At 57.2% G+C, this 23,787-nt stretch overlaps 1 protein-coding gene across 1 annotated transcript in view; it reads left to right on the forward strand.

Annotated features, from left to right (window-relative positions):
- Positions 1-19,474, forward strand: part of GGCX (gamma-glutamyl carboxylase) — a 23,117-nt gene extending 3,643 nt beyond the window's left edge. Inside the window, exons 2-15 of the mRNA XM_032790357.2 lie at positions 159-368; positions 2,295-2,453; positions 9,764-9,929; positions 11,163-11,241; positions 12,069-12,175; positions 13,069-13,232; positions 13,675-13,952; positions 14,603-14,734; positions 15,746-15,897; positions 16,282-16,451; positions 16,768-16,898; positions 17,188-17,335; positions 17,584-17,779; positions 18,740-19,474. Coding sequence (XP_032646248.1) covers positions 159-368; positions 2,295-2,453; positions 9,764-9,929; positions 11,163-11,241; positions 12,069-12,175; positions 13,069-13,232; positions 13,675-13,952; positions 14,603-14,734; positions 15,746-15,897; positions 16,282-16,451; positions 16,768-16,898; positions 17,188-17,335; positions 17,584-17,779; positions 18,740-18,896 — 2,249 coding nt within the window. The 3' untranslated portion in view covers positions 18,897-19,474. The remainder of the gene's footprint in view (positions 1-158; positions 369-2,294; positions 2,454-9,763; positions 9,930-11,162; positions 11,242-12,068; positions 12,176-13,068; positions 13,233-13,674; positions 13,953-14,602; positions 14,735-15,745; positions 15,898-16,281; positions 16,452-16,767; positions 16,899-17,187; positions 17,336-17,583; positions 17,780-18,739) is intronic.
- Positions 19,475-23,787: the final 4,313 nt, after the last annotated feature.

The raw sequence follows: 23,787 nt of genomic DNA on the forward strand, positions 1-23,787 counted from the left end.
GCGGGGCGGGGCTGAGGGTCGCTCGGGGGGGCTGTGGCGCTGTGAGATGATCCCAGCCTGGAGCCCGCGCTGTCACGCTGTCTAGGATGCTGAGAACTTCCTGTCCCCCAATAATGAAGTGACCTGCCCTGTCCCCCACGCCCCCCGTTGCTTTGCAGCTGCCCTGCTGTCAGAGTCCTTGCCCGGCCAGAGGCAGCACGAGGATGAGGGGGGGCAGGGGGCGCCGGAGCCCACACAGCAGAGCAGCAGTTGGGCCAAGCGCCTGCTGGGCTTTGAATGGGCTGATGTATCCAGCTGGCACCGCTTCGTCTGCCTGCTCAACAGACCCACGGACCCGGCCTCCCTGGGCGTCTTCCGCTTCCTGTTCGGTGAGTGCCCTGGGCAGGGCATGTGCCCCTGGAATCCCTGCTCCTGTGGGGAGCCCGACTGGTGAGAGGGCACCTCAGAAATCGTCCTGTGTCCCCGGGGGGTCTAACCTTCCTTGAATGCTCAGATGGTGCTCAGTTTATTCCCCCTCCCTCAAGCCCAGCCTCCCAGTCTCAGGGCACTCCAGGCAGGTTAATGTTGTTCTCCTCGTTTGTGGGAGGGAAACCACGGCACAGAATGGCTAGAGGGAGAGCTGGGGAGACGACCCAGGAGTCCTGGTACTTTGCTCTCACTGCTCCTCGTGCTGCATGGGGTCCAGGAGCGGAGAAGTGCAGGAGTCCCTCATCCCCTGGCCTGTCCCTGCTTAGCAGGTCCGCACAGAGGAATTCATCCCTGGGTTACCCAGTCCCCGCTGACCAGGCTTCAGTTTGAGAGGGCTCACATGGTGCTGCTGCAGGCCCTGTTCAGAATCTCTGATGCCCCCCAGCCAGCCACAGCCTCCCTACATCCTGTCCCACCCACCCTGCCCTGCCACTGTCTGGCTGCTAGCTGGTTCTGCTGGCCGGCCATTGGGGGCAGGTCCAATCCCTGCTCTCAGCCCTGGGCAGGACTGGTTTTGCAATGTGGTTAGGGCCAGTGTCCTCTGCTTGTGGGGGTGGGGACGGACTTTGGCCTCAGAGTGTGGAGGAGAGGAGGCTCCAATGATCAGGAGGGAGCATATGTGGTGGTCCCAGCCCTGCTTCCAGTGAGATCCAAGGGGTGCCCTCCCCTCTGGCCCTCCAGTGCCTGGACAATGGGGTCTCCTCAACCCCCTGACTCTAGCCATCCCGTGGTGGGGCAGTGCAAGGCGTCTTCCCCCTGCCCCCAGGGCTCAGCCTAGGGATCCAGAAGCCATGGCCAGCCCAGGTCCCACAGGCTCGTGCCAGGGTGGGTAGCTGTGCCCACGTGGCTCGCGATGAGCCTGCCGGGAAAGGGGTTAAACCCTCTGTGCTGTGTGGCGTGGGGGTCTCCCTACGAGGCGGCTCGTGGACTTGGACGAGGAGGGTCCTGGGGCCATGCTATGAAGCAAGGACAAGCTGAGTCAGCACTTGGATGGGAGAGTTTTTTGGAAAAGGGGGCTCAGTCAGGGGCGCTGTCCTCTCGGAGTCCAGGCTGACCACACTGTCCTAGCATGGTGCTAGGAAGAGGGCTGGAAGCCAGGAGTCCTGGGTTCTGTCCCCAGCTCCAGGAGGGAAATGGGTTAGAGACGGGGTGGGGGAGTTGATAGCCAGGATTCCTGGGTTCTCTGCCCAGCCCTGCTGCCTTACCCTGGGCAAGTCCATTTCCCCTCAGGCCTGGCACCTTTCACAAGTGCTGTATTCACATGATGGCTCCTGCTGCCTATGGCAGCCTCTCCTGGTCCTTAGTGGCCCCCACTGGACCCCGGGGTTTCAAACTGCAGTCTGGGCCAGACCGGGGGCTGCCTACCGGGGTGGGCGAGTCTCTCTGGCCCTTACTTCCAACTCGAGGCAGGACAGCAGGATCCCTGCTGGGCTGCTACAGCCAGTGAGGTCAGCCCTGTGGGGAGGCAGGACGCCTGGGTTCCTGAGGGTGCCCCATGGCGAGTTCCATCCCCTTGCTGTGGCTCAATTTCCCTGCCTGTGAAAGGGGGATCACTGCACTGAGCCACTTGGGGGGTGGGATCCCCGTGTGGGTATTTGCCGTCGGGCGGGTGCTTGGTGAGGTGTGGCTGCCTCGTCACTGGGGTCCTGTGCCCAGACTGGGCTGGGTGGGCAGCAGGGCAGTGCCCAACTGCACGGGCAGCTGGCCCCAATCCGTGCTCTGCCTCTTGGACTGGCCAAGCCTGGGGGGCCCAGTTAGCTCCGGGCTGGACATGAGGGATTGATTAACCTTCCCCATGACTGATGCTGCCTCTGCCCGTGTCTCAGGGTTGCTGATGGCCCTGGACATCCCCCAGGAGCGCGGCCTGAGCTATCTGGACCATAAGTACCTGGACAGGCTGGAGGTCTGTCGCTTCCCCCTCATCAACTTCCTGGAGCCCCTGCCTCTGGACTGGATGTACCTGCTCTACGCGGTCATGCTGCTGGGTGAGGGCACGGGGCTGGGACTGGGCACTGCGGGTTGGGCTGGGGGAATCAAGGGAGGCTGCAGGAATTGGGAGATCTGGGAGTGTGACGTTCCCCTCTAGTGTTGTCTGGACCGGTGATCTGCTAGGTCACTCCAATCCTTGACTCTGGGAGCCCCAGACTGACCCTGCTCTGCTGTGAGAACCCTACTCCTGGTCATGCACAGCTTCTGGCAGGTAAGCTGCTCCCAGCTCTTTGCAACTGAATGACACTAGCCAATATCTCTGGTCCCAGACACAACCCTAGGAACCTCTGTCTTGCAGTGTCCAGTTATGCCCACTGGACACTGCAAGCTTATGAGAGTTTGTCAATTCAATTTAACAAAGAAATTGATATGTACCAGGCTTGTTATCCCAAGGGGAGTTTCTTGACGCACTGCAAACCAAACACACTGCTTCAGGTAGAACAAACAAACAGATTAAAGGTAGATATAAGTGATTATGAGTCAAATCATAACAAGTCAGATTTGGTCAAATGAAATAAAAGCAAAACTCATTCTAAGCTGATCTTAACGCTTTCATTGTCCTCACAAACTTAGCTGCTTCTCACCACAGGCTGGCTGGTTGCCCTTCAGTCAGGCTCTCCTCTTTGATCAGCGCTTCAGTCGCTTGGTGGTGGTGTCTGTAGATGTAGGTTGAAGAGAGAGAACAGGGCAAAGGTCTGTCCCTTTTATCGTGTTCTTTCTTCCCTCTTGGCTTTGCTCCCCCCCACTTCAGAGTCAGGTGAGCATTACCTCATCACAGTCCCAAACTGACCAAGGGAAGGGAGGTGACTCACTGGAGAGTCCAACAGATGCTTTGTTGCTGCCTAGGCCAGTGTCCTTTGTTCCTGCCAGGCTGGGCTGGGTTTGTCTCATACATGCCCTGATGAGGTGTGAACTGTCCCTCTGGTCCTGGAGAGTTTTGCCTGAGCTTATTTTAAGTTATTGTCAGCCTCATAACTATATACATGAAATGATAACCTACAACAATTACTGTAACATCACTACAACAACAATGCTCAGTGCATCATGAGCCTTCCAGAGACACCTGATATGACAAACTTTGCATTGATACCGAACAATCATTTTACAAAGATGAACATGTGGATGCAGGGTGTTCCCCCGAGGTCCAGAGGGGCACACCTCCCCTCTAAGTTTACTGCAAGATTAGCTCAAAGGCAGTTTGTTATAATTCTCTTGGCACCCAGCCATTAAGGCCATGAGGCAGTGTGCCTCGGTTTCCCCATTCAGACACACCAAACCAGGTTTTTTATGGATTCTCTGCTGTGATAAGCTTTAAACCTATTTGCAGATGTTTATTGAAAAGTAGCATTATCATAAGGTTAAACATCCATGTCAAAATTCTTATCCCCAAAACTTACATTAACACCAAACATTTTTATCACAGATGGAGCATGTCCTCTGTTCAGATAGTCTAGTTTGAGGTTAGTTTGTTCATTACCCAGGGTGTCCTTTGGCTCTGTCCCATGTAGTCAGTCACTGGCTTTTCCTTCCCTCCAGGGTTCCCCTCTGTGTTGGTTTTTAATTTAATAATGTTTCTGGCTTTTTGATATCTCAGGGTCAGGCAAGATAAGGGGGGATCCTGCACATTGACTGACCCTTTGGGGAGTGGTCTCCATATGTAGGAAATCCAGCTCCCCCTTTGGGGTTACCTGGTGTTTCCTCCTCCCAGCACTAGGTCCTTCCCTGCCCCCTAGAGGGCTGTGCTCTGTGGGCGAGGTGTGTTTACCCTTTGATCACATTCACCCTTTCCCAGCAGCTCTCCCATAACTGCTCTCTGTGTCTCACTAGCCTGGGGGAAAGCACCCCCATTCTGTGAGTTGGGTTGTCTGTATTCTGACAGACTACCCCCAGTCATTTCCTGCTCTCAACTCCTCTGCTGTTACAAAAACAACGAGGAGTCCTTGTGGCACCTTAGAGACTAACAAATGTGTAACATATATAACAGTACATGAAAAGATGGGAGTTGCCATACTAACAAACATGTACTAACATGTACTGTTATATCTTCCTACTGTATTTTCCACTCCATGCATCTGATGAAGTGGGTTTTAGCCCATGAAAGTTTATGCCCAAATAAATGTGTTAGTCTCTAAGATGCCACAAGGACTCCTCATTCTTTTTGCTGATACAGACTAACACGGCTACCACTGAGACCTGCTGCCCCAGGCATTGAAGCTGCATCTTGATGTAAAGAGACACAGTTACTTTCCAAAAACTTCTCAGAAATAGCATCCTGAAAAATGGGGACCTGGATTGGGGTACCTCTGCCACCCCTTTGTCTGTCCCCAAAAAGTCAGCTGTGTGACTTCTCCCCTCCAGGAAGTCAGTTACACAGTTCCCTCTCAAAACCTGGGTCACAGGCTGAGTGTCCTGGGCATCCTGCCCCAAGTGATTATGAGGAGACATTCCTGTACCCTCATTATTCCTTCCCCAATTTCCTCCTCTGGGCCGCCCTCTAAGACGCATTCTGTGCTCCCTAGAAAGGGGTCTGTCCCTTGTTAGCTGGCAGAGTTCTGCAGATGAACAACTGGAACAGTTTCCTTAATCCTGGACAACCCCTCTCCTGCCCCTGCACCTGAGGGCACGTTGCCTTCTGCTGGAAAGGAGCTAGTCTCAGCCCCTCCCACACTTGGAAGCACCTGCTTCCCTGTGTTAGCGTCAGAGGAATCGTCACCCACTTTAGTGGTTTCTGAGATTCCCCTGCCCCTTCTGTGGGCTCTCCTCTGGGACAGGTTTCTCTAAGCTCCCTAGAGCCCAGTTTGCCTCTGGTTGAGCCACAACCTGCTGACAGCTAACAACCTGGACAGGTCTCTCCCTGGCCGGCATTACACCCCCATCCCTTCCTGATGTTGCCTCCAGCTGCAGTGCAGGAGTTGGTCTCAACCACCCTCCCACCTGGAAGTATGTGGCTACTCCCTGCTTCAGAAGAATGAAAGAGACTTTCTTCCATTCCTCAGCAGTTCCTGAGACCGTTCCCTTTCCCTCCCTCAGGGGTCCCAGCATAACACTCCCTCCTGCTGCAGGCAAATATTTTAATCTGAGCTGCACGGAAAAAATCATTACCAAGGAGCAGGTGGAATAGGTGTTCCATCACCCCCACAGTCAGAACACTTTCCAAACCTTCCCACACCACATGGATTTTAACTAATGGTACAAGGAATCTGCTTTTGCCCTGGGGTAAACAATGAGGTGGCAAAATTTGCAGATGATACTAAACTGCTCAAGATAGTTAAGACCAAAGCAAATTGTGAAGAACTTCAAAAAGATCTCACAAAACTAAGTGATTGGGCAACAAAATGGCAAATGAAATTTAATATGGATAAATGTAAAGTAATGCACATTGGAAAATATAACCCCAACTATACATAGAATATGATGGGGGCTAATTTAGCTACAATTAGGAAAGAGATCTTGGAGTCATCGTGGGTAGTTTTCTGAAGACGTCCATGCAGTGTGCAGAGGTGGTCAAAAAAGCAAACAGGATGTTAGGAATCATTAAAAAAGGGATAGAGAATAAGACGGAGAATATCTTATTGCCCTTATATAAATCCATGGTACATCCACATCTTGAATACTGCGTACAGATGTGGTCCCTCACCAAAAAAAAGATATACTGGCATTAGAAAATTCCAGAAAAGGGTTTGGAGAGGTCCTATATGAGGAAGATTAAAGAGACTAGGACTTTTCAGCTTGGAAGAGAGGAGACAAAAGGGGGAAATAATGATAGAAGTATATAAAATCATGAGTAGTGTGGAGAAAGTGAATAAGGAAAAGTTATTTACTTGTTCCTATAACATAAGAACTAGGGGCCACCAAATGAAATTAACGGGCAGCAGGTTTAAAAGAAATAAAAGGAAGAAGTTCTTCACACAGCGCAGTCAACCTGTGGAACTCCTCGCCTGAGGAGATTGTGAAGGCTAGGACTAAAACAGTGTTTAAAAGAGAACTGGATAAATTCATAGAGGTTAAGTCCATTAATGGCTGTTAGCCAGGATGGGTAAGGAATGGTGTCCCTAGCCTCTGTTTGTCAGAGGGTGGAGATGGATGGCAGGAGAGAGATCTTATACTGGCCTTTGGAACCACACTCTGCTTAACCAGAGAGATCTGGGCCCCTCTATCCCTGTGCCCCAAGCATTCCCTGCCATCAGTTTGGACAGCTGAAACATGCTCCATGTCTGGTCCTGCAGACGATGATGTCACAGAACCAATATGATAGGTTTCAATGGCCTGGGGGGTTCAGTGGTAAGGACAGCGGAACTAACATGAGCTATTGGTTGCCTGCTTCCTCCTAGCACAGGGCATTTGTTCCTCGGGTGATCAGTGGAATTACAGTGATAGCACCTGGATTCTTCTGCTTTAACAGGAGATTTGGGATGAGAGTTACCAGTAGAGGAATGTTTTTGGGCTAAGAGAATGTTTAGGCTCCCAACCCCGTTCTTTCTTCTCAGGGGCAAAATGGGATCCTCCCTTCCCACCAGTTTTAAACCCCTCTATCTGTGGCCTGCCCTCAATAGACGCCTGATTCTGTTCAAAGGCATCAGCTAAAAAATCCACCTCATCCACAGACTTTACATCTTTGTCCCATAGACACTGCTTTACATCTGCCTTACATATGCTTAGGAAATGCTCTTGAGAAACAAGATCCAACATTCCCTCAAAACTTCCCATCTCCTTACCCCACACCCATTTCCCCAACAAATCAATCATTTGGTTTACATATTCCCCATTACTCATCCCAATAGCCCTCTTCAGATTCCTAAATGTAACTCTATATGTTTCAGGGGGAATCTGAAAACTTCTCAAAACAGTATCTTTAAATTTACAATAGACTAAAGCATCTTCAATAGGCATCGCACTGAATGCATTTCGAGCTTTGCCAGTTAATTTCGCAATCACGGTAGGAACTCTCTTATCAGGGATTTCAAGTATTACACACAGCCTTCGAAGGTAGTCAGATATTCAACAATATCATCGTCCTCACTGTATGCAGGACATAAGTGTTCCCACTTGTGGATTTTTGGAGTGATGGGAGTTGTTGGGTCCGGGGCGAGGGTCTGGTTCTGCTTCTCTAGCTGCTCCAGTTGGTGTTTTCACTCTCTCTCTTTCTTCCCGCTCTCTCTCTTTTTCTTCCATGACCCTTCTGTGTGCAGCCTCTTTTTCTTTTTCCTTTATCTCCAGTTCTTTCAGTTGCAATAATCGCTGGTGCTCCCGCTCTTGTTCTGCAGACTAAAAAGCTCCAACTTTGCAATCGCTTCACTGCTTTCACTCATGTTCCTGCTTTTCTGCCCCTATTTCCCCTTTGGGAATAAACAGAAAATAACAAACCTGTGACCTCCCCCTGACTGTTCTTAGCCACTGCACTTAAGACTCACTTAAAATCTCAAATATCAGTGCTTAAAGTGTGAACTTCACTTGGAGTAACAAGCCGCGCATACACCCTGCTTGCTGCGCCACTGTGACGTTCCCCTGGTGTTGTCTGGACCAGTGATCTGCTAGGTCACTCCAATGCTTGACTCTGGGAGCCAGCCTGACCCTGCTCTGCTGTAAGAACCCCACTCCTGGGCTGGTCACACACAGCCTCTGGCACGTCAGCTGCTCCCAGCTACTTGCAACCGAATGACACCAGCCAATATCTCCGGTCCCAGACGCAACCCTAGGAACCTCCATCTTGCACTGCCCAGTTATGCCCACTGGACACTGCAAGCTTATGTGAGTTCGTCAATTTAACAAAGAAATTGATATGTACCAGGCTTGTTATCCCAAGGGGAGTTTCTTGACACACTGCAAACCGAACGCACTGCTTCAGGTAGAACAAACAAACAGATTTATTAACTGTAAAGGTAGATATAAGTGATTATGAGTCAAATCATAACAAGTCAGCTTTGGTCAAATGAAATAAAAGCAAAACACATTCTAAGCTGATCTTAACACTTTCAATGTCCTCACAAACTTAGCTGCTTCTCACCACAGGCTGGCTGGTTACTTTTCAGCCAGGCTCTCCCCTTTGATCAGCGCTTCAGTCGCTTGGTGGTGGTGTCTGTAGATGTAGGTGAAAGAGAGAGAAGATGGCAAAGGTCTCTCCCTTTTATCATGTCCTTTGCGTCCTCTTGGCTTTGCCCCCGCACCCCACCCCTTCAGAGTCAGGTGAGCATTACCTCTTCGCAGTCCCAAACTGCCCAAAGGAAAGGAGTGACTCTCTCTAGGGTCCAACAGATCCTTTTGTTGCTGCCTAGCCAGTGTCCTTTGTTCCTGCCAGGCTGGGCTGGGTTTGTCCCATACATGCTCTGATGAGGTGTGAACTGCCTCTCTGCTCTTGGAGAGTTTTTGCCTGGGGTTGCTTTAAGCTAGGGGTTCTCAAACTGGGGGTTGGGACCCCGGAGGGGGTCATGAGGTGATTACATGGGGGGTCGTGGGCTGTCAACCTTCACCTCAAGCCCTGCTTTGCCTCTAGCATTTATAATGGTGTTAAATACAAATTAAAAACACTTCTTTATATAAGGGGGGGTCATACTCAGAGGCTTGCTATGTGAAAGGGGTCACCCGTACAAAAGTTTGAGAGCCACTGCTTTAAGCCATGAGGACACATTTTCAGCCTCGTAACTATATACATGAAATGATAACCTACAACATCACTATAACAACACTGCTCAGTGCATCATCAGCCTTCTGAAGACACCTGACATGACAAACTTTGCACTGGATACCACACAACCATTTTACTACGGTGAACCTGGGGGTGTAGGGTGTTCCTCTGAGGTACAGAGCATCAGAGGGGGGTGCTGAGGGATCAGGGGGTCATGGGCTGGGAAGATTGGGGGGTGCAGTGTCTGAGGGGCCCTGACCGGTCTGAGATTGGGGCTCACGTCCCATTTGGGGACAGGGGCTTGCCAGGACCATCCCAGACACAGGCATGCCAGGGCTGCTCTGCTAGCTGGTGGCCCTGTGCCCTGTGCCCAGACTGGGCCAGGCCCCTTGCAGGGACAGGCTCAGAGCCATGGCCAGCAGGATCATAGAATAGGACATCAGGGTTGGAAGGGACCTCAGGAAGTATCTAGTCCAACCCCCTGCTCAAAGCAGGACCAACCCCAACTAAATCATCCCAGCCAGGGCTTTGTCAAGCCTGACCTTAAAAACGTCTAAGGAAGGAGATTCCACCACCTCCCTAGGGAACCCTAGGATGGTGCTGGCAGCATGGGGTCCAGGCTGGGGAGCCCTGGGGAGGAGGGGAGATCCCTGGCCCCTGCTGAATCCCTCCCACCTGCCCCAGGTGCCCTGGGGATCATGCTGGGCTGCTGCTACCGGCTGAGCTGCCTGCTCTTCATGCTGCCCTATTGGTACGTCTTCCTCTTGGACAAGACAGCCTGGAACAACCACTCCTACCTCTATGGCCTCCTCGGCTTCCAGCTCACCTTCATGGACGCCAACCGCTACTGGTAGGGTGGGGCAGGCAGGGGGCACACGTTGGGGAGGTGGGGGCAGAGCAAGTGGCAGGGAGGGGCTGGGGGCCAGGGCTCTTGAAACTGGCTCTGACTCAGCCCTTTCTCCTCTCGGATCCCCACCTCAGCCCTCCCGCCAAACCCAGGATCCTGTCTGCCTGCTGGGCTCTGACACCGCTGCTGATCATGGGGGCCCTGGCTGGGACTCCTGGGTCCCCCAGCTGAACGCAGAGCAGGGTGCGCCGGGCAGCCTGGCTCTGTTCTTCCAGCCAGAGCTGTGGCAAGGCCCCAAGAGCCCTGATGCCCGAAGGGGGGGCCCCTTCCCCGGTCCAAAGGCTCTTTCCCCTCCTGAAGAATGAGACCGGCTCCATCTTGGCACGGCACCCGGAGCCGTTTTAGTCACACGGCATACGGGCTGGTGGGATGTAGGCTGCATTTCCCAGTGCTGGAGCCCTGCCAAGATGCCCTCACGCTGGTAGCTCTGTCACACGTATCTCCATGATCCGTCTTATGCGTGATGGCGTGGTGAGGTAAAGCAGCCACCTGCAAAAACCAAACCAACTTCCTCCAGCCGCAAACTCTGTGTGACAGCAGTGCGGAGATCGGCCACGCTACTGACGAATACACGTCGCGAGCAGCCGTCGCGCTCAGCTTCTGTGAACCAGGCCTTGTGCCAATGGGCAGGGCAGAGCCCAAGGGCGAGGCACCGCTGTCACTCCGGTGTCATGTTGGTGGGGCCCCAAATCTTTATACCCAAACCCCCCATTCTGCCCAGGGGGAAACCTTGCAATCTGAGCACCACCTGCATCTGCTTTGCATTGCCCACTTGCATGACTGGGCACAAATGTCAAGCCACATTGCCACAAATAAACTGCAGCTCCCCAATGAAACCTGACCCAGCCCCACCTGGGCCCTTCTACATCGCATCTGGCCTCTGCTTCCCTAGCCTAAAAATGGCACCTGACCTGCAGCAAAGCCAGATCCCCAGGCCAGATGGAACCATTGTGCTCAGTCAGTCTGACCCTGGATAGCGCAGAGCAGCTGGGGAGCTGCTTGGGAGGGGGCTGGAGCGCTTCTCCTGGAGCGTAGCTGAGAGCTGCTGCCGAGCCTGCACTAGCCAGGCTGTGGCATAACTACCATGCTGCCTGTGGGGGGATGGGGGGGCAGCCGTGGCTGCACCACTCCCCTTGTTGGCACGGCCACTCCCTGACAGCAGCTCCTTCCTCCCAGGTCCATCGATGGGCTCCGGCACCCCTGGAAGAGGAATGCCCACGTGCCCCTGTGGAACTACACAGTGTTGCGCATGCAGGTAAAGGCGGGCCCCAAGGGGTGTCCACGGGCAGCCTCCCCCCACCCACTCTGCCTCGCTCTGCCCTGCAGGGGAGCACTGCCCTGGGCCCCTCTGTCGAGTCACCGGCAAGGGGCCAGCCCCCCCCGCTCCACCAACTCACACCAATGCCCTCTGCCCTGGGTGTCAGTCAGGACCCCTGCTGAGGCTGGTCCTGCCATGCTGGGGAAATGGGCCCTTTATATCTGGAGTATCGGCTGGGGGCTCTGGCCTTGCTTCTGAAGGGGTGGAGAACGCTGGCGCAGTCCCTGGGCTGGCCACTAGGGGCAGCAGCGCACAGAGTACCTCACTGCCTGGGAGGGTGAGGGCAGCAAGACTCTCCCCTCACCCCCCAAAATCTCAGGGCTCTGTGATGGACTGGAGGAGGAGGATGGCTTGGGTGGGGGAGCTGAAAGCCAGGACTTCTGGGTTCTCTCCCTGGCTCTGGGAGGGGAGTGAGGGCTGGTGGGTTAGAGCGGGGCAGGCTGGGAGCCAGGACTCCTGGGTTCTATTGCCACCTTTTCTGTTGACTCACTGTGACCTTGGGCCCATCCTGGCTCCTCTGCCTCAGTTTCTCCACCTGTGGGGGAAGGATAACAATACCGAGGTGCTCTGAGACCCTGGTAACAGAGGTGCAGGCAGAGATTATCCCCCTCACCTGTAAATGGGGCCCTTTGTCTGTCTGTGAGCTCCTGGGGCTTGCGCACATCGGTCGTCGCTTTTTGCCTGGTGCTGGCTGTGCTGGGAGCCAGGCGCTGGCCAGCCCCAGGGCTGGCTGGGGTTGCTCACGGGCGCTTTGTGTCACCCAGATCTTCATCGTCTACTTCATTGCGGGCATCAAGAAGCTGGATGCTGACTGGGTGGAAGGCTACTCCATGGGGTCGCTGTCCCGTCACTGGCTCTTTGACCCCTTCAAGTGAGTGTTGGGGTGACAGAGGCGGCCCTGGGGGCGGCGTGAGCTCTGGATTCATCGTCCCGCTGGGGCGCTGCCATGGCAGACATTGGCACTGAGGGCGGTCGGCCAAGCACTAACACTGATCACCCAGCTTGGCCAGTGCCTGTGTGGGGACCCCCCCCTATGGCTGCTCGGCCTGAGCTGGGAGCTCACATGTGAAACACGCGGGCTCACGCCAGGTCACTTGCACATGAACACAATAGGCCCCTGCACTGAAATCCCCCAGCTGGCACCAAGGGAGGCTGGCTGGCTCCTCTGGGTTTGCCCCATGTTCCGGACAGGGTGTGTATGTGTCACTTACTGGGCGCTGGGTGACATGGGGATGTCTGACTGCCCTGTGTCGCCAGGCATGACCCCCCTATATGCTGGACCCCTGCCATGCTGGGCATACCATGGTGATGGGGAGAGTTGGGTGCTGGGAGATAGATGCCCCCCAAGTCTTTGCACCAAGGGTTCAAATGCAGGACAATCTGCCCCAAACTCTGAGATCTGGGGTCTTGAAGGCTAAGGGCTGGGATCCAAATGGCTGTTACAAAGTGAAGGGGACCTAGGGAGAGGGAAGGGTCCCTGGAAGTTCAGGCTGGGAGGAGCTGGAGGGGGAGGGGGCTGGGGCCTGTATTTCCCTCTGTAGCCCAGCCAGGGCAGCCGCCACTGGTCAGTGCCATGAAGGGGCTGTGGCATTACCAGCCCTGCATCCCCTGGGCTGCTTGGATACGGGGCTCGGTGCTGCTGTGGGGCACAGAACACAGGCAGTCTGGGCGGTGGGGAGGGAGGCAACCTGCAGGCGGCTGCAGGGGAGAAGGCTCTCTCAGCAGGGCAGGGGATGGGGGTCTCACCTCCTGCACGCTCCCCAGGCTGGTGCTGTCTGAGGAGATGACCAGCCTGCTGGTGGTGCATGGCGGAGGCCTGCTGCTGGACCTGACGGCTGGTTACCTGCTGTTCTTTGATGCCACCCGCCCAACAGCGCTCGTCCTCGTCTCCTACTTCCACTGCATGAACTCGCAGCTCTTCAGCATCGGTAAAGGGGCTGGTGTGGGGACGGAACCCAGGAGTCCTGCTCCCACCGCCCACATCCCCTTCCCAGCACTGGGGAGAGAACCCAGGAGTCCTGGCCCCAGCCCCTCCACTCTAACCCACTCAATGTCCCCTCCCCTCCAGCACTGGGGAGAGAACCTCCAAGTCCTGGCTCCCAGACACTCCCTGTAACCCACTCGACAACCCTCCTCCCCCCCAGCACCGGGGAGAGACTCCTGGAGTTCTGCTCCTAACCCTCCTGTGACCACATCCCTCTCCCAGAGCTGGGAATGAAGTCCTCGTTCCCAGGCTTCCCTCCCAGCACTGGGCATAGAACCCAGGAGTCCTGGCCCCCCATAGCTGCTCTAACCCCAGCCCAGCCAGTGCCCCTGACATTGCCTGAGGGGAGGGGAACTCCCTGGCTGATGGCTTGGTTCTCCTCACAGGCATGTTCTCCTACACCATGCTTGCCACCAGCCCCTTGTTTTGCTCCCCGGACTGGCCACGCCGTCTGGGTGCCAGGTTCCCGGCCTGTCTCCGAAGGCTCCTGCCCTCCGTGGAGCCGCCACAGCCCAGCGAAGCGTGCGTGTATGGGGGGTCCGAGCACAAGGGCAGGAGCAGGGGAGAGCGAGGGCCAGGGCTGCGCCAGAAGCTGGGGGCCTTCTTCACCGTGCTGTACGTGCTGGAGCAGCTCTTCCTGCCCTACTCCCACTTCATCACCCAGGTAGGGGCCCCCGCGGCTGGGGCTGCGCTGCGCAGGGCTCTGGAGTGAGCTGTGAGGAGAGGAGGAGCGGGGGGCTAGCAGAGGGCAGCGCTGGGAGGGGTGCTGGGGTGCTGCTCCTCGGAGGGACAAGCCGGTACCTCTGGCCCGGCACCGATTGTGCTGCCCCACCTCGTAGCTGTGGCTGATGCCTGGCTCCCAGGGAGGGAGCTGGCTTTGTGGCTGGCCACCCTGACCCTCCCCAGCTGGGGTGACTTCCCCTAGGAGCTGGGTGTCCACCTGGTGACCAGTGGCCCATGTGAGCTGCACAGACCCAGCGGGATGGCCATGGTCCCACAGCTGGGGCTCCCAGGTGCGTAACAGCAGCCAGATCCCCGACTGCCCAGCAGGGGGCAGCAAAACAACAGCACAAGCCAGCTTCCTGGGAAAGCGGCTTGAACCTGCTCTGATGCTGGGTTTAGGGATCCCCGATGCTCCTCCCGACGTGGGCCCTGTCCCCCTGCTGCCCTCCAGCGTGGTTCCTATCGCTCCCCACCGTGCTCCCTATCCCCCTCGCACCCCTCCCGACGTGCTCCCTATTCCCCCCATGCTTCCTGTCCCCCCCCACTCCCTATCCCCCCATGCTCCCCCTGATGTGCTGCCCCCTCCCCCAGGGCTACAACAACTGGACCAAGGGGCTGTACGGCTACTCGTGGGACATGATGGTCCATTCCCGCTCCCACCAGCATGTAAAGATCACCTACCGGGATGGTGTGACTGGGGAGCTGGGCTACCTCAACCCTGGGGTAAGTGACCTCGCCGCACTCTGGGGTGGAGCCAGGACCCCTGGGTTCTATTGCCGCCACTGACTCCCTGAGGCATCCCTGCACCGCTCTCTGCCTCACTTTCCCTCTCTGCACAGCGAAGGGGACTGGACAATCAGTCTGGCCACCTGTGGCCAGTGTCCTCACTGTGGCCTGGCTGTGCTTGGTGCCCCAGAGGAAGTGGACATTAATGGTCGTTAACAATATTAATTAGCAGAGACAATGGGGCTCCTATCTGAGGGTCTCAGGGCACTAAACAAAGGTGGGCCCAGGCCATCCCTGTTGTATGATGGGGAAACTGAGGCACGGGGAGCTTTTTTTTGACTGAAGGTTACAGAGGAAATCTGTTACAGAGCCAGGGGTAGAACCCAGGTGTCCTAGCTCCCACCAGACCCCACTCCCCTCCCTGAGCCCTGGATAGAACCCAGGAGTCCTGTTGACTCATCTTCCCCAAACTCTGCTTGTCAGTGTGTGGTTCCCTGCCCTTGTGTCCCAGCCAGAGCCCCCTGCGCTGGGATGCGACTGTATCTGGGGCTGGGAATCAAAAGGGGGGATTATTGGTTTGTTTAAATTCCCATGGAGTGAAATGTGGGGGAGAGTCTCTGCCGGGGCTCTCCCAGCCCTGCGCTCAGGCATGACTCTGTCCCTCGGCGGCTGTGCTGCCTTCTCTGCTGGACTATCTGAGCCTCGCAGACTTGACTGAATTTCTCTGTCCTGTTACAAGTGAGGAAACTGAGGCACTGAGCAGGGATGGGACTTGCCCATAGTCCCCTCCCAGGGAGTCAGCCGCAGAGCTGGGACCCGGAGTCCTGACCCCCAGCCCTGTGCCTTGCGCAGAGGGCTGGCGTCCCTCTGAATCTATGGGGTACGGAGGTCAGAGCTGGCTCAGAGGCAGAAGCTCGTGGGGATGGAAATCTCCTGACTTGTGGGGGGCTGGGGATCCCAGGGCTGGCTGGCTGGCTGGTGCCTGGCTCAGTGCGCATGTCCGGGCAGGTGTTCACCCAGAGCCGGCGCTGGAAGGACCACGCTGACATGCTGAAACAGTACGCCACCTGCCTGAGCCGCCTGCTACACAACTACAACGTCTCGCAGCCTGAGATCTACTTCGACATCTGGGTCTCCATCAACGACCGCTTCCAGCAGAGGCAAGTGCAGGGGCAGGGGGTCCTACCTGCCCTGCGCTGGCCCCAGCCCAGCCAACCCCATGCCCAGCCTTTGGCTGTCCCCTAGCAGGGAGAGGACGGAGTAGGGGGAGGGATTGCTGGGTAGCACTGCACAGAACCTGTGTGTGTGTGTGTCGCTCTGGGGCTGTGGTAGTGCTATGGCCCCAGCACAGGGTGTGTTGGGTCCCATCACAGACCCAATCTGGCAGCTGGCACCTCAGGGACTTGATGCCCCTTCTGTCCTGCAATGACCCTGGGCTGGCTGCCCACTGCCCCGGGGGAAACGACCCAGGCAGGGAGCCGGGTACCGGAGCGTCCTGCTGGCCCAGCCTCTGGCGCGCTCACTGGGTCCCTCTCGCCGGCCAGGCTCTTCGACCCACAGGTGGACATCGTGCAGGCTGAGTGGTCTCCCTTCCGCCACACTCCGTGGCTCAAGCCGCTGCTGGTCAACCTGTCCCCCTGGAGGGCAAAGCTGCAGGAGATCGAGAGCTCGCTGGACAACCAGACCGAGGTGGTTTTCATTGCTGATTTCCCAGGTATCTGCCTGCAGCCTCTTCCTTTGGGGTTCTCCTGTTACTAATAAAACAACCCCCCTGCCTCATCAGCAGGGTTGGAACCTGGCACCTTTAGAGCACAAACCTCAGCTGCTGCAGCTTGATCTAAAGGAGCTACTCCATTGCTGGGCGGCTGTAGGAGGCTGTTATCCTCTCCTGAGGAGCTGCTGCTAGAGTGGGGCAGAGCTCCAGATGCTGCCAGTGTGGGTCACTGGTGTGTCCTGTGGCCAGATGGTGTGGGGGTGGGTCCCAGTGGGGCTGCCCTCACCATCCTTTATGTCCCCTCCCATACCTCCAGGCCTGCACCTGGAGAACTTTGTGAGTGAGGATCTGGGCAACACGAGCCTGCAGCTGCTGAAGGGAGAGGTTGTGGTGGAGATCGTCAAGGAGCAGAGGAACTACACACTGCAGGAAGGGGACAGGATGCAGGTGAGGGCTGGGCTTGGGGGGCAGGGGTGATGCCTGGCCTGTGTCCCTGCCTGGCAGAAGAGCCGTCGAGGGTGGCTGGCTGGTTCTCAGCCCAGATGTGCTGGATAAACTGGGGGGCCACGGGGACTGGGCCCGGGGGTCCTGGTTTCAGATCTGGGGGTGGGGGATCCTCCCCCCAAGCTGGGAGCTGTATTCTGGCTCAGCACATCTGGCAAGGGCAGAGAGTTGGCTGATTCTCAGCCCGCTTGGCCTGCTGCCACTTGCTGACCCCCCCCCCCCCGTGTCCCAGCTGCCCCCGGGCGAGTACCACAAGGTGCATACGGTGTCGCCAGAGCCCTCCTGCTACATGTACATCTACGTCAACACCACGGACGTGGCCCTGGAGCGGAACCTGACCCAGCTGCAGGAGCTGCGGGACAAGGTGCAGAACGGCAGCGGTGAGTCTCTGGGGCCCTGCCCCCTAGCCTAGCTCCTGGCTGCTGGCACTGGCACTGACCCCTGAGCCCAGATCCCCTGGAGCCCTGGCTGGGGGGAGTAGCGGGCAGAGATCCCTACCGCTGGGCGTCAGTGGCTGTGTCCCTGCCATGGGGCACCCCGGGCATTTCCCCCCTTCCCTGTGGCGTACAGGCCCCTGGGGGTGAGAAGCCATCTCATGCCTGTGCCCCCCCCTCACCCCCCCGTGCAGAGACGGAGCCCCTGCCCCCAGAGCTGCAGCCCATCCTAGATGGTGCCTTGGGGGACGCCATGCAGATGGACCCCATCGTCCAGGCCTTCGTGCGGCGCCAGCAGCGATTGGAGGAGCTGCAGAGACGGCGAAATGCCACGCTCAGGGAGCGGCTGCAGCGCTTCGCTGCCAGGAAGTACTTCCTGTTCCGCCGGAGGTGAGAGCCCGGTCATGCGCCAGCCCCCCGGCACCGTATACCGCCCCAGCGCTATTCCCTCCACAACCACACACCAGCCCCCCCCCACTGCCCTGTCACCACTGCACCCACCTTCTCCCAGCCACGGGCCACCCCCTCACTGCCGGACGCCACACCGGGCAGGCCCCCACCATTGCACCCACCTCCTCCCAGCCACGGGCCAGCCCTGCCAGGCCCCCACCACTGCACCCATCTCCCAGCCACGGGCCAGCCCCTCACCGCTGGATAGGGTGACCAGATGTCCCAATTTTATCGGGACTATCCCGATATTTCCTTATTTGTCCCACGTCCTGACTGAAGGTAGGTTGGGACACGAATTGTCCTGATATTTTGCCTCCGCTCTGGAGGGGGATTATGCCTCCCTTCCCTCCCACACACCCTGACTCCACCCCTCCATCCCTCACTGGATCCCTCCTCAAATCCCCGCCCTGGCCCTGCACCCTCAGTCCCACCCCTCACTGCCCCATTGGATCTCTCCCCAAGCACACCGCATTCCTCCTCCTCCCTCCCAGGCTTCTGCTGATCAGCTCTATGGCAGCGCAAGCGCTGGAGGGAGGGGGGAGGTGGAGCCGGAGACGGAGCGTAGGCAAGCGTAGGGGTGGGGCAGGGCGTGGAGCTCCAGCGGTTTTATTTTTTGTTTGCTCCGCCCCCCGTGTCCCAATATTTCACCTGTGTGATCTGGTCACCCTACCACTGGACGCCCTGCGAGGCCCCCACCACTGCACCCACCTCCTCCCAGCCACAGGCCAGGCCTCCCTTCTGCACGAGCCATGACACCCCAGCTGCCATACCTTCCCTGCTCCCTCTACCCCAGCCACATGAACCACCCTGCATCTGAGCTGAACACCCCCAGATCTGCCCCCTCCCCGAGATGCCCATCTGGGCCCATCTCCAGCCCTTGCTCTTTCTCTCCCCTCACAGCTTCCTGATGACCTGGATTTCGCTCAGGAACCTGGCACTGGGGCGCCCATCCCTGGAGCACCTGGCGCGGGAGGTGGCCTATGCCAACATGCAGCAGGAGGCGGGTGCAGCAGGGACGGAGGGGGTGCAGAAGGAGCCAGAGCGGGCTGAGCTCTGATCTAGGGGGGACAGCCCAAGGACACATTGCAGACGAGGGATCCCCTGCCCCCATAATCTCAGCTTGATTGCCTAGTGCACCCGGGGATAGGCACACACCCTTGGGTCCTCCCGCTTCTGCTGGGCTGATGGGGAGCAGTGCTCATGCAAGGGGGACCAGGCCCCTTCTCACAGCCTGAGGCCCTCGAGTGCAAAGTCCTGGTGAGCGTCAGGCCTGGGCCCACAGCACCACAGAGCTTGAGCCCCACGCTGCCCACAGCTGGCTCGGCCAGGTTGTCTGTCCCGGGGAGAACTGAGCTTGGGCCACAGCCTGGCTCTGTGCCAGCACCTACTACCTGCAATAAAGGGGGAAAGTGTGTGAAGAGGTGGGGGAGTAGAGCATGGGGCTGGGACCCAGGACTCCTAGGTTCTCTCCCCAGCTCTGGGAGGAGAGTGGGGGCTAGTGGTTAGAGGAGCAGCCTGGGGTCAGGACTCCTGGATTCCATGCCTGGCTCTACCATGGACCCATTGTGGTGCTGGGGACAGACATGCTCAATGTTGAGCTACCTCGGGGGAGGGGCTGGCCAGGCCGGGGTTGTTAGGTGGGGCAGCAGAGGGAGGGGGTGGAGGCGCTGTCTGATCACTGAGGAGTGGGGGATGGCTTCTGTCTCAATGGTCTTAACCCTTTTCTCCCAATAAAGCGCCTTGTTTCTAAGCCTGGGGCTGTTCCCTCTGCACTGCCTGTGGGGTGGGGTTAGTAGCTGCCCAGCTACCTGTCCACACACTCTCCCTCCCCCTGCACTGGGCAGCCCCCCTCTGTCAAGGAGTTTGTGGGGTGGGGGTTGGAGCACAAGATGTGGGTCTGGTTCTGCTGGAAAGTTACTGTATGCCATGCCCTGTCTGGGTGCCTCCGTTTCCCCATCTCTTCCACAGTACCAGCCTGCACCATGCTGCAATGCCCTCTCAGTGCTGCTGGGACGAGGGGCCCACACATGGGGCAGGACTCCAGACTCACAAGCATATTTAGCTGACTTGTCCCTATGTTCCCCTGCCTCCCTAATGCCTGCCCCCGACCACCAGTCCTGCTGCTTTTAACTACCACCACCCCACCCTGGAGGTCCTGCCCCTGCCCCCCATGCTCCTGCTCATACCCAGCTCAGGATCCCTGCACCTGGGGTCCTACTCCCCAGTGCCTGTCCCTCCCCATCCACTTGGAGCGAGGTGACCTAGAGCCTGCCTCGATCCCAGCAGGTGCCTGGCCTGGGGGGTGCAGGGTAGAGGCCTGACAGCTAGGTGCTGGGCGGTGAGGCACTGCAGGGCACTGTTAGCCCTTGGCCTGAGCATGAGTGAGCTCCCTCCTATTCAGCCTGCCCAGCAGGGAACAGGCAGCGATCCCCGGAGCGCTGGAGCCCCCTGGCCTGGGTGTTTTCCATCAGTGCAGGCTGGGTTAGGGCAGAACTGTACTGCCAGCCCAGCACTGGGAGCAACACAGAGAGCTGGGGCCAGGGCTGCTGGCTCAATGTCCAGCTGCCCCCACATCCATGGTATTTTCAACCCTCCCCCTGCTCCCCATAGCACTGCTGCCCCATGGCATAGCTCCTCCCACCCACCCCCAGCACCATGTGCCTCTACCAGAGTCCAGCCTTCAGGCCTGTGCCCATTGGTACTCTTGAGGCACCTTGTCCAGCTGTGAGGGGGGGACCTGGCAGTGCCGTGGGCTCCATGAGGCTGGTTGAGGAGGGGGGCAAAGGTTCCAGCCAGGCTGTAGCAGAGCCAAATCTGCCCTCTTCCCACCCCCACCGTTAAAGGAACCCTACAGTGTGACCCTAATCAGCCAGCCCCCTGCTCCCCAAAAGGGCTGGTTCCTGGGAGCCAGAGAGCTCACTTCCCTGGGGTGGGGCTGATCACTCACCCCTGTAGCCTCGACAGATTTTTCTGTGGGGTGGGAGTGCAGGATAGGGCCCCCCAGCGCTGTCCCTGGATGGACCCTCCCCCCACACAGCTGGGGGCAAGATCATCCTCCCACTAACATGCTCAGCCCTGCTCACCTAGAGCGATTAGGGGCGGCTGAGGCAGAGAAAGTCCCTCAAGGATTGTTAGATGAAGGCAGCTCTGAGAAAGCAGCTTAAAGACTTTAGCGTGGGTCAGGGATAGCTAAGTGGGGCAGGAGGTCACAGGCTGCCTGTGCGGTGCCAGGTCAGCGGCACTGGGAGGCACAGACAGCATTAGCCTGGCCTTAAAGCAGTAGGGCCTGGAAACCAGGACACCAGGGTTCTAGTCCTGGCTCTGAGACAACTGCGGTCCCATGGTCAGAGCAGGTGGGGGCCAGGACACAGGATGCCTGGGTTCTGTTCCTGGCCTTACCACTGTGAGGGCAGCACCACACTCAGGACAGCTTCAGCCAAGGCTCGGCCCTGTGACGCCAACAGCTCTTAAAGCCATTCTCCCTGGGCAGCTCCATCTCTCTGCAGGCCTTGTAGGTCACTGTGATGCTGCCTTTACCTATTACAAGAAGTGGCACAAATGTCTCTGCTGGTGGAAGCCTGAGGCAGGGCCAGCAGGGCCTGTGAGTGACAGGCACACTGGCAGCGCTGTGGGGGTGTCAGAGGGGCAGCACGTTTGCTGGATCAGGCCCATGTCAGTTATGTGTAGGTGCTGTTTGCCTGCAAGCTGGGCTTTCTCCTCACGTCCTCGATACATGAACTATTCAAGAGCTGGCTCAGCTTGGTTCAACCCCCTGCCTGGGTCACAGCAGGGCCTGTGTCCACCCCCCAGGGCTGGGCTATGCAAGCTGTGGGGCCCTGCAGTTTACAGTTTAAGCAGACCATCCCTGCCTTGAGGCAGAGGTCGGCTCTAACAGGAAGGTGCAGTGGGGGCAGGGGTGGAGCCAGAGAGGACAGGACCCAGCTGAGCAGGGAGGCTTGGTTCATCAGCTGAAAGAGAGCAGCCAGGCTGGGCTGGCATAGTGCAAACATCACCATCACTGTACAGGGCTGGGCCCCCCCGGCTCTTTGGTGGCCAGAGCACAGCTGGACAAGGCCCTCAGCAGAGGACTTCACAAGTGCTGGATCAGTGATCCCATGCTCTGCAGGGGCTGACTGAACTGCACTCCCTGGGCCCAGCTGGTTATAGACTGAACAAGGGTGTGTAAATGATCTCCCAGGAGCACCTAAGGGCCCTGGGGTGAGCTGCCACCTCAGACTCCATGGGGCGGTGAGGCTGCTGCTCAGTGTAAAGCCAGGACTACCCCTCTGGAAGTAACTCTGGCCTGATACTGGCATCACTGACCAGGGAGCTGAGGGTTCTAGGCTTCTCACCCATGCTCTGGCCCATGTTTCCCCATCTGTAAAATAAGGCTTCAAAACAGTGGGCTAGTGCTCAGGGAGAAGTGGGGAACAGCTGCAACCAGCTCTGGGGAATTGCCTGTCCAGCAGAAAGCACACCTGCAGCTGCTGTAATACAGTGAGAGCCCCAGCCCCCTGCCCTGCAGAGCAAGTGCTCCTCTACCCCCAGGAAGGGATGCACTGGCACCTTGCTAAAGATCTTCCCCCCACTCCCCCATGCAGGGACACTCCCACCTGTACAAAGCATGGTGCCTCCTAGCCAGCCTGTCCTGCTACTCAAAACAGAGCCCAGGGATTGCCTCTCCTCCCCACCCTCCCTTTGGCTAGTTTCTGTCCTTGTGGCTGTGCAGTTCCCTAGGACAGGCCATATAGGAGACTGGGGGTGAGATCTGCCCCTGACACAGGCCTGCAGGAAAGGATTCCTGGCTGGTTAGAGCCCAGCGTGGGCAGCAGGACACCCAGGCTCTGCCCTTACTCAGAATCCTGCAACTCAGCCATAACCCTGAGCTCCAGGGCACCTGTGGAGGCGTGACATGAAGATCCTATTAGCAGCCACCCTGTCCCACAACCAGACCCCCTCTCTCACCAGCTTTTAGAAAGCCTCTTAGCTAGGTCATCCCATTAGCCCCTGGCCACACAGCACACTCTGGCCCTAACAGCAGACAGACCCAGATCTGGCCAGCAAGCTTAGGGGTCCAGCCCCATCTTCACAGTAGCCAAGTGTCACATGCTCATTAATGGATTCACTCTCAAAGCCCCCTTACAGGGAAAGAAGGATCATCAGTCTTCCAGTTGGGAAACTGAGGCACGGGAACACTTGCCCAGTCTCACAGGTCAGCAGCAGGACTGGGACTAGAACCCAGGCCAGTCCCCTCACTACAAGCACAGGCTGCTGTATGTCTGTTAACATGAAAAATCCCCCTCCTCCCCCACAATAACTCATTCACAAGCACCCTTTGCTCTCACTGCTGTGGGCCAGAAGACCAGTTCAGCTTGAAATGCACGAACAGCCAAAGGGCTGCCTTTTATTTAGTCCCTCTTATCACCTTCTACTGCCTGTTTTCACCACTCCCTTCCTGGCAGCTGGCTTCATAAGAACAGCCATACTGAGTCAGACCACAGGTCCATTCAGCCCCGTATCCTGTCTACTGACAGTGGCCAATACTTCAGAGGGAGTGAACCTAACAGGTAATGATGAAGTGATCTCTCTCCTGCCATCCATCTCCACCCTCTGACAAACAGAGGCCAGGGACACCATTCCTTACCCATCCTAGCTAATAGCCACTAATGGACTTAACCTCCATGAATTTATTCAGTTCTCTTTTAAACCCTGTTATAGTCCTAGTCTTCACAACCTCCTCAGGTAAGGAGTTCCACAGGTTGACTGTGCGCTGTGTGAAGAAGAACTTCCTTTTATTTGTTTTAAACCTGCTGCCCATTAATTTCATTTGGTGGCCCCCAGTTCTTCTATTATGGGAACAAGTAAATAAAAAACGCTCATCGGAAGATTTTTACCCTAGCAACAGTCAGTGGGTCAGCTGGGCGCCCCCTGGAGTGGTGCTGCTATGG

The sequence above is a fragment of the Chelonoidis abingdonii genome, chromosome 2 (assembly GCF_003597395.2).
Source record: "Chelonoidis abingdonii isolate Lonesome George chromosome 2, CheloAbing_2.0, whole genome shotgun sequence".
NCBI classification, from domain to species: Eukaryota; Metazoa; Chordata; order Testudines; family Testudinidae; genus Chelonoidis; species Chelonoidis abingdonii.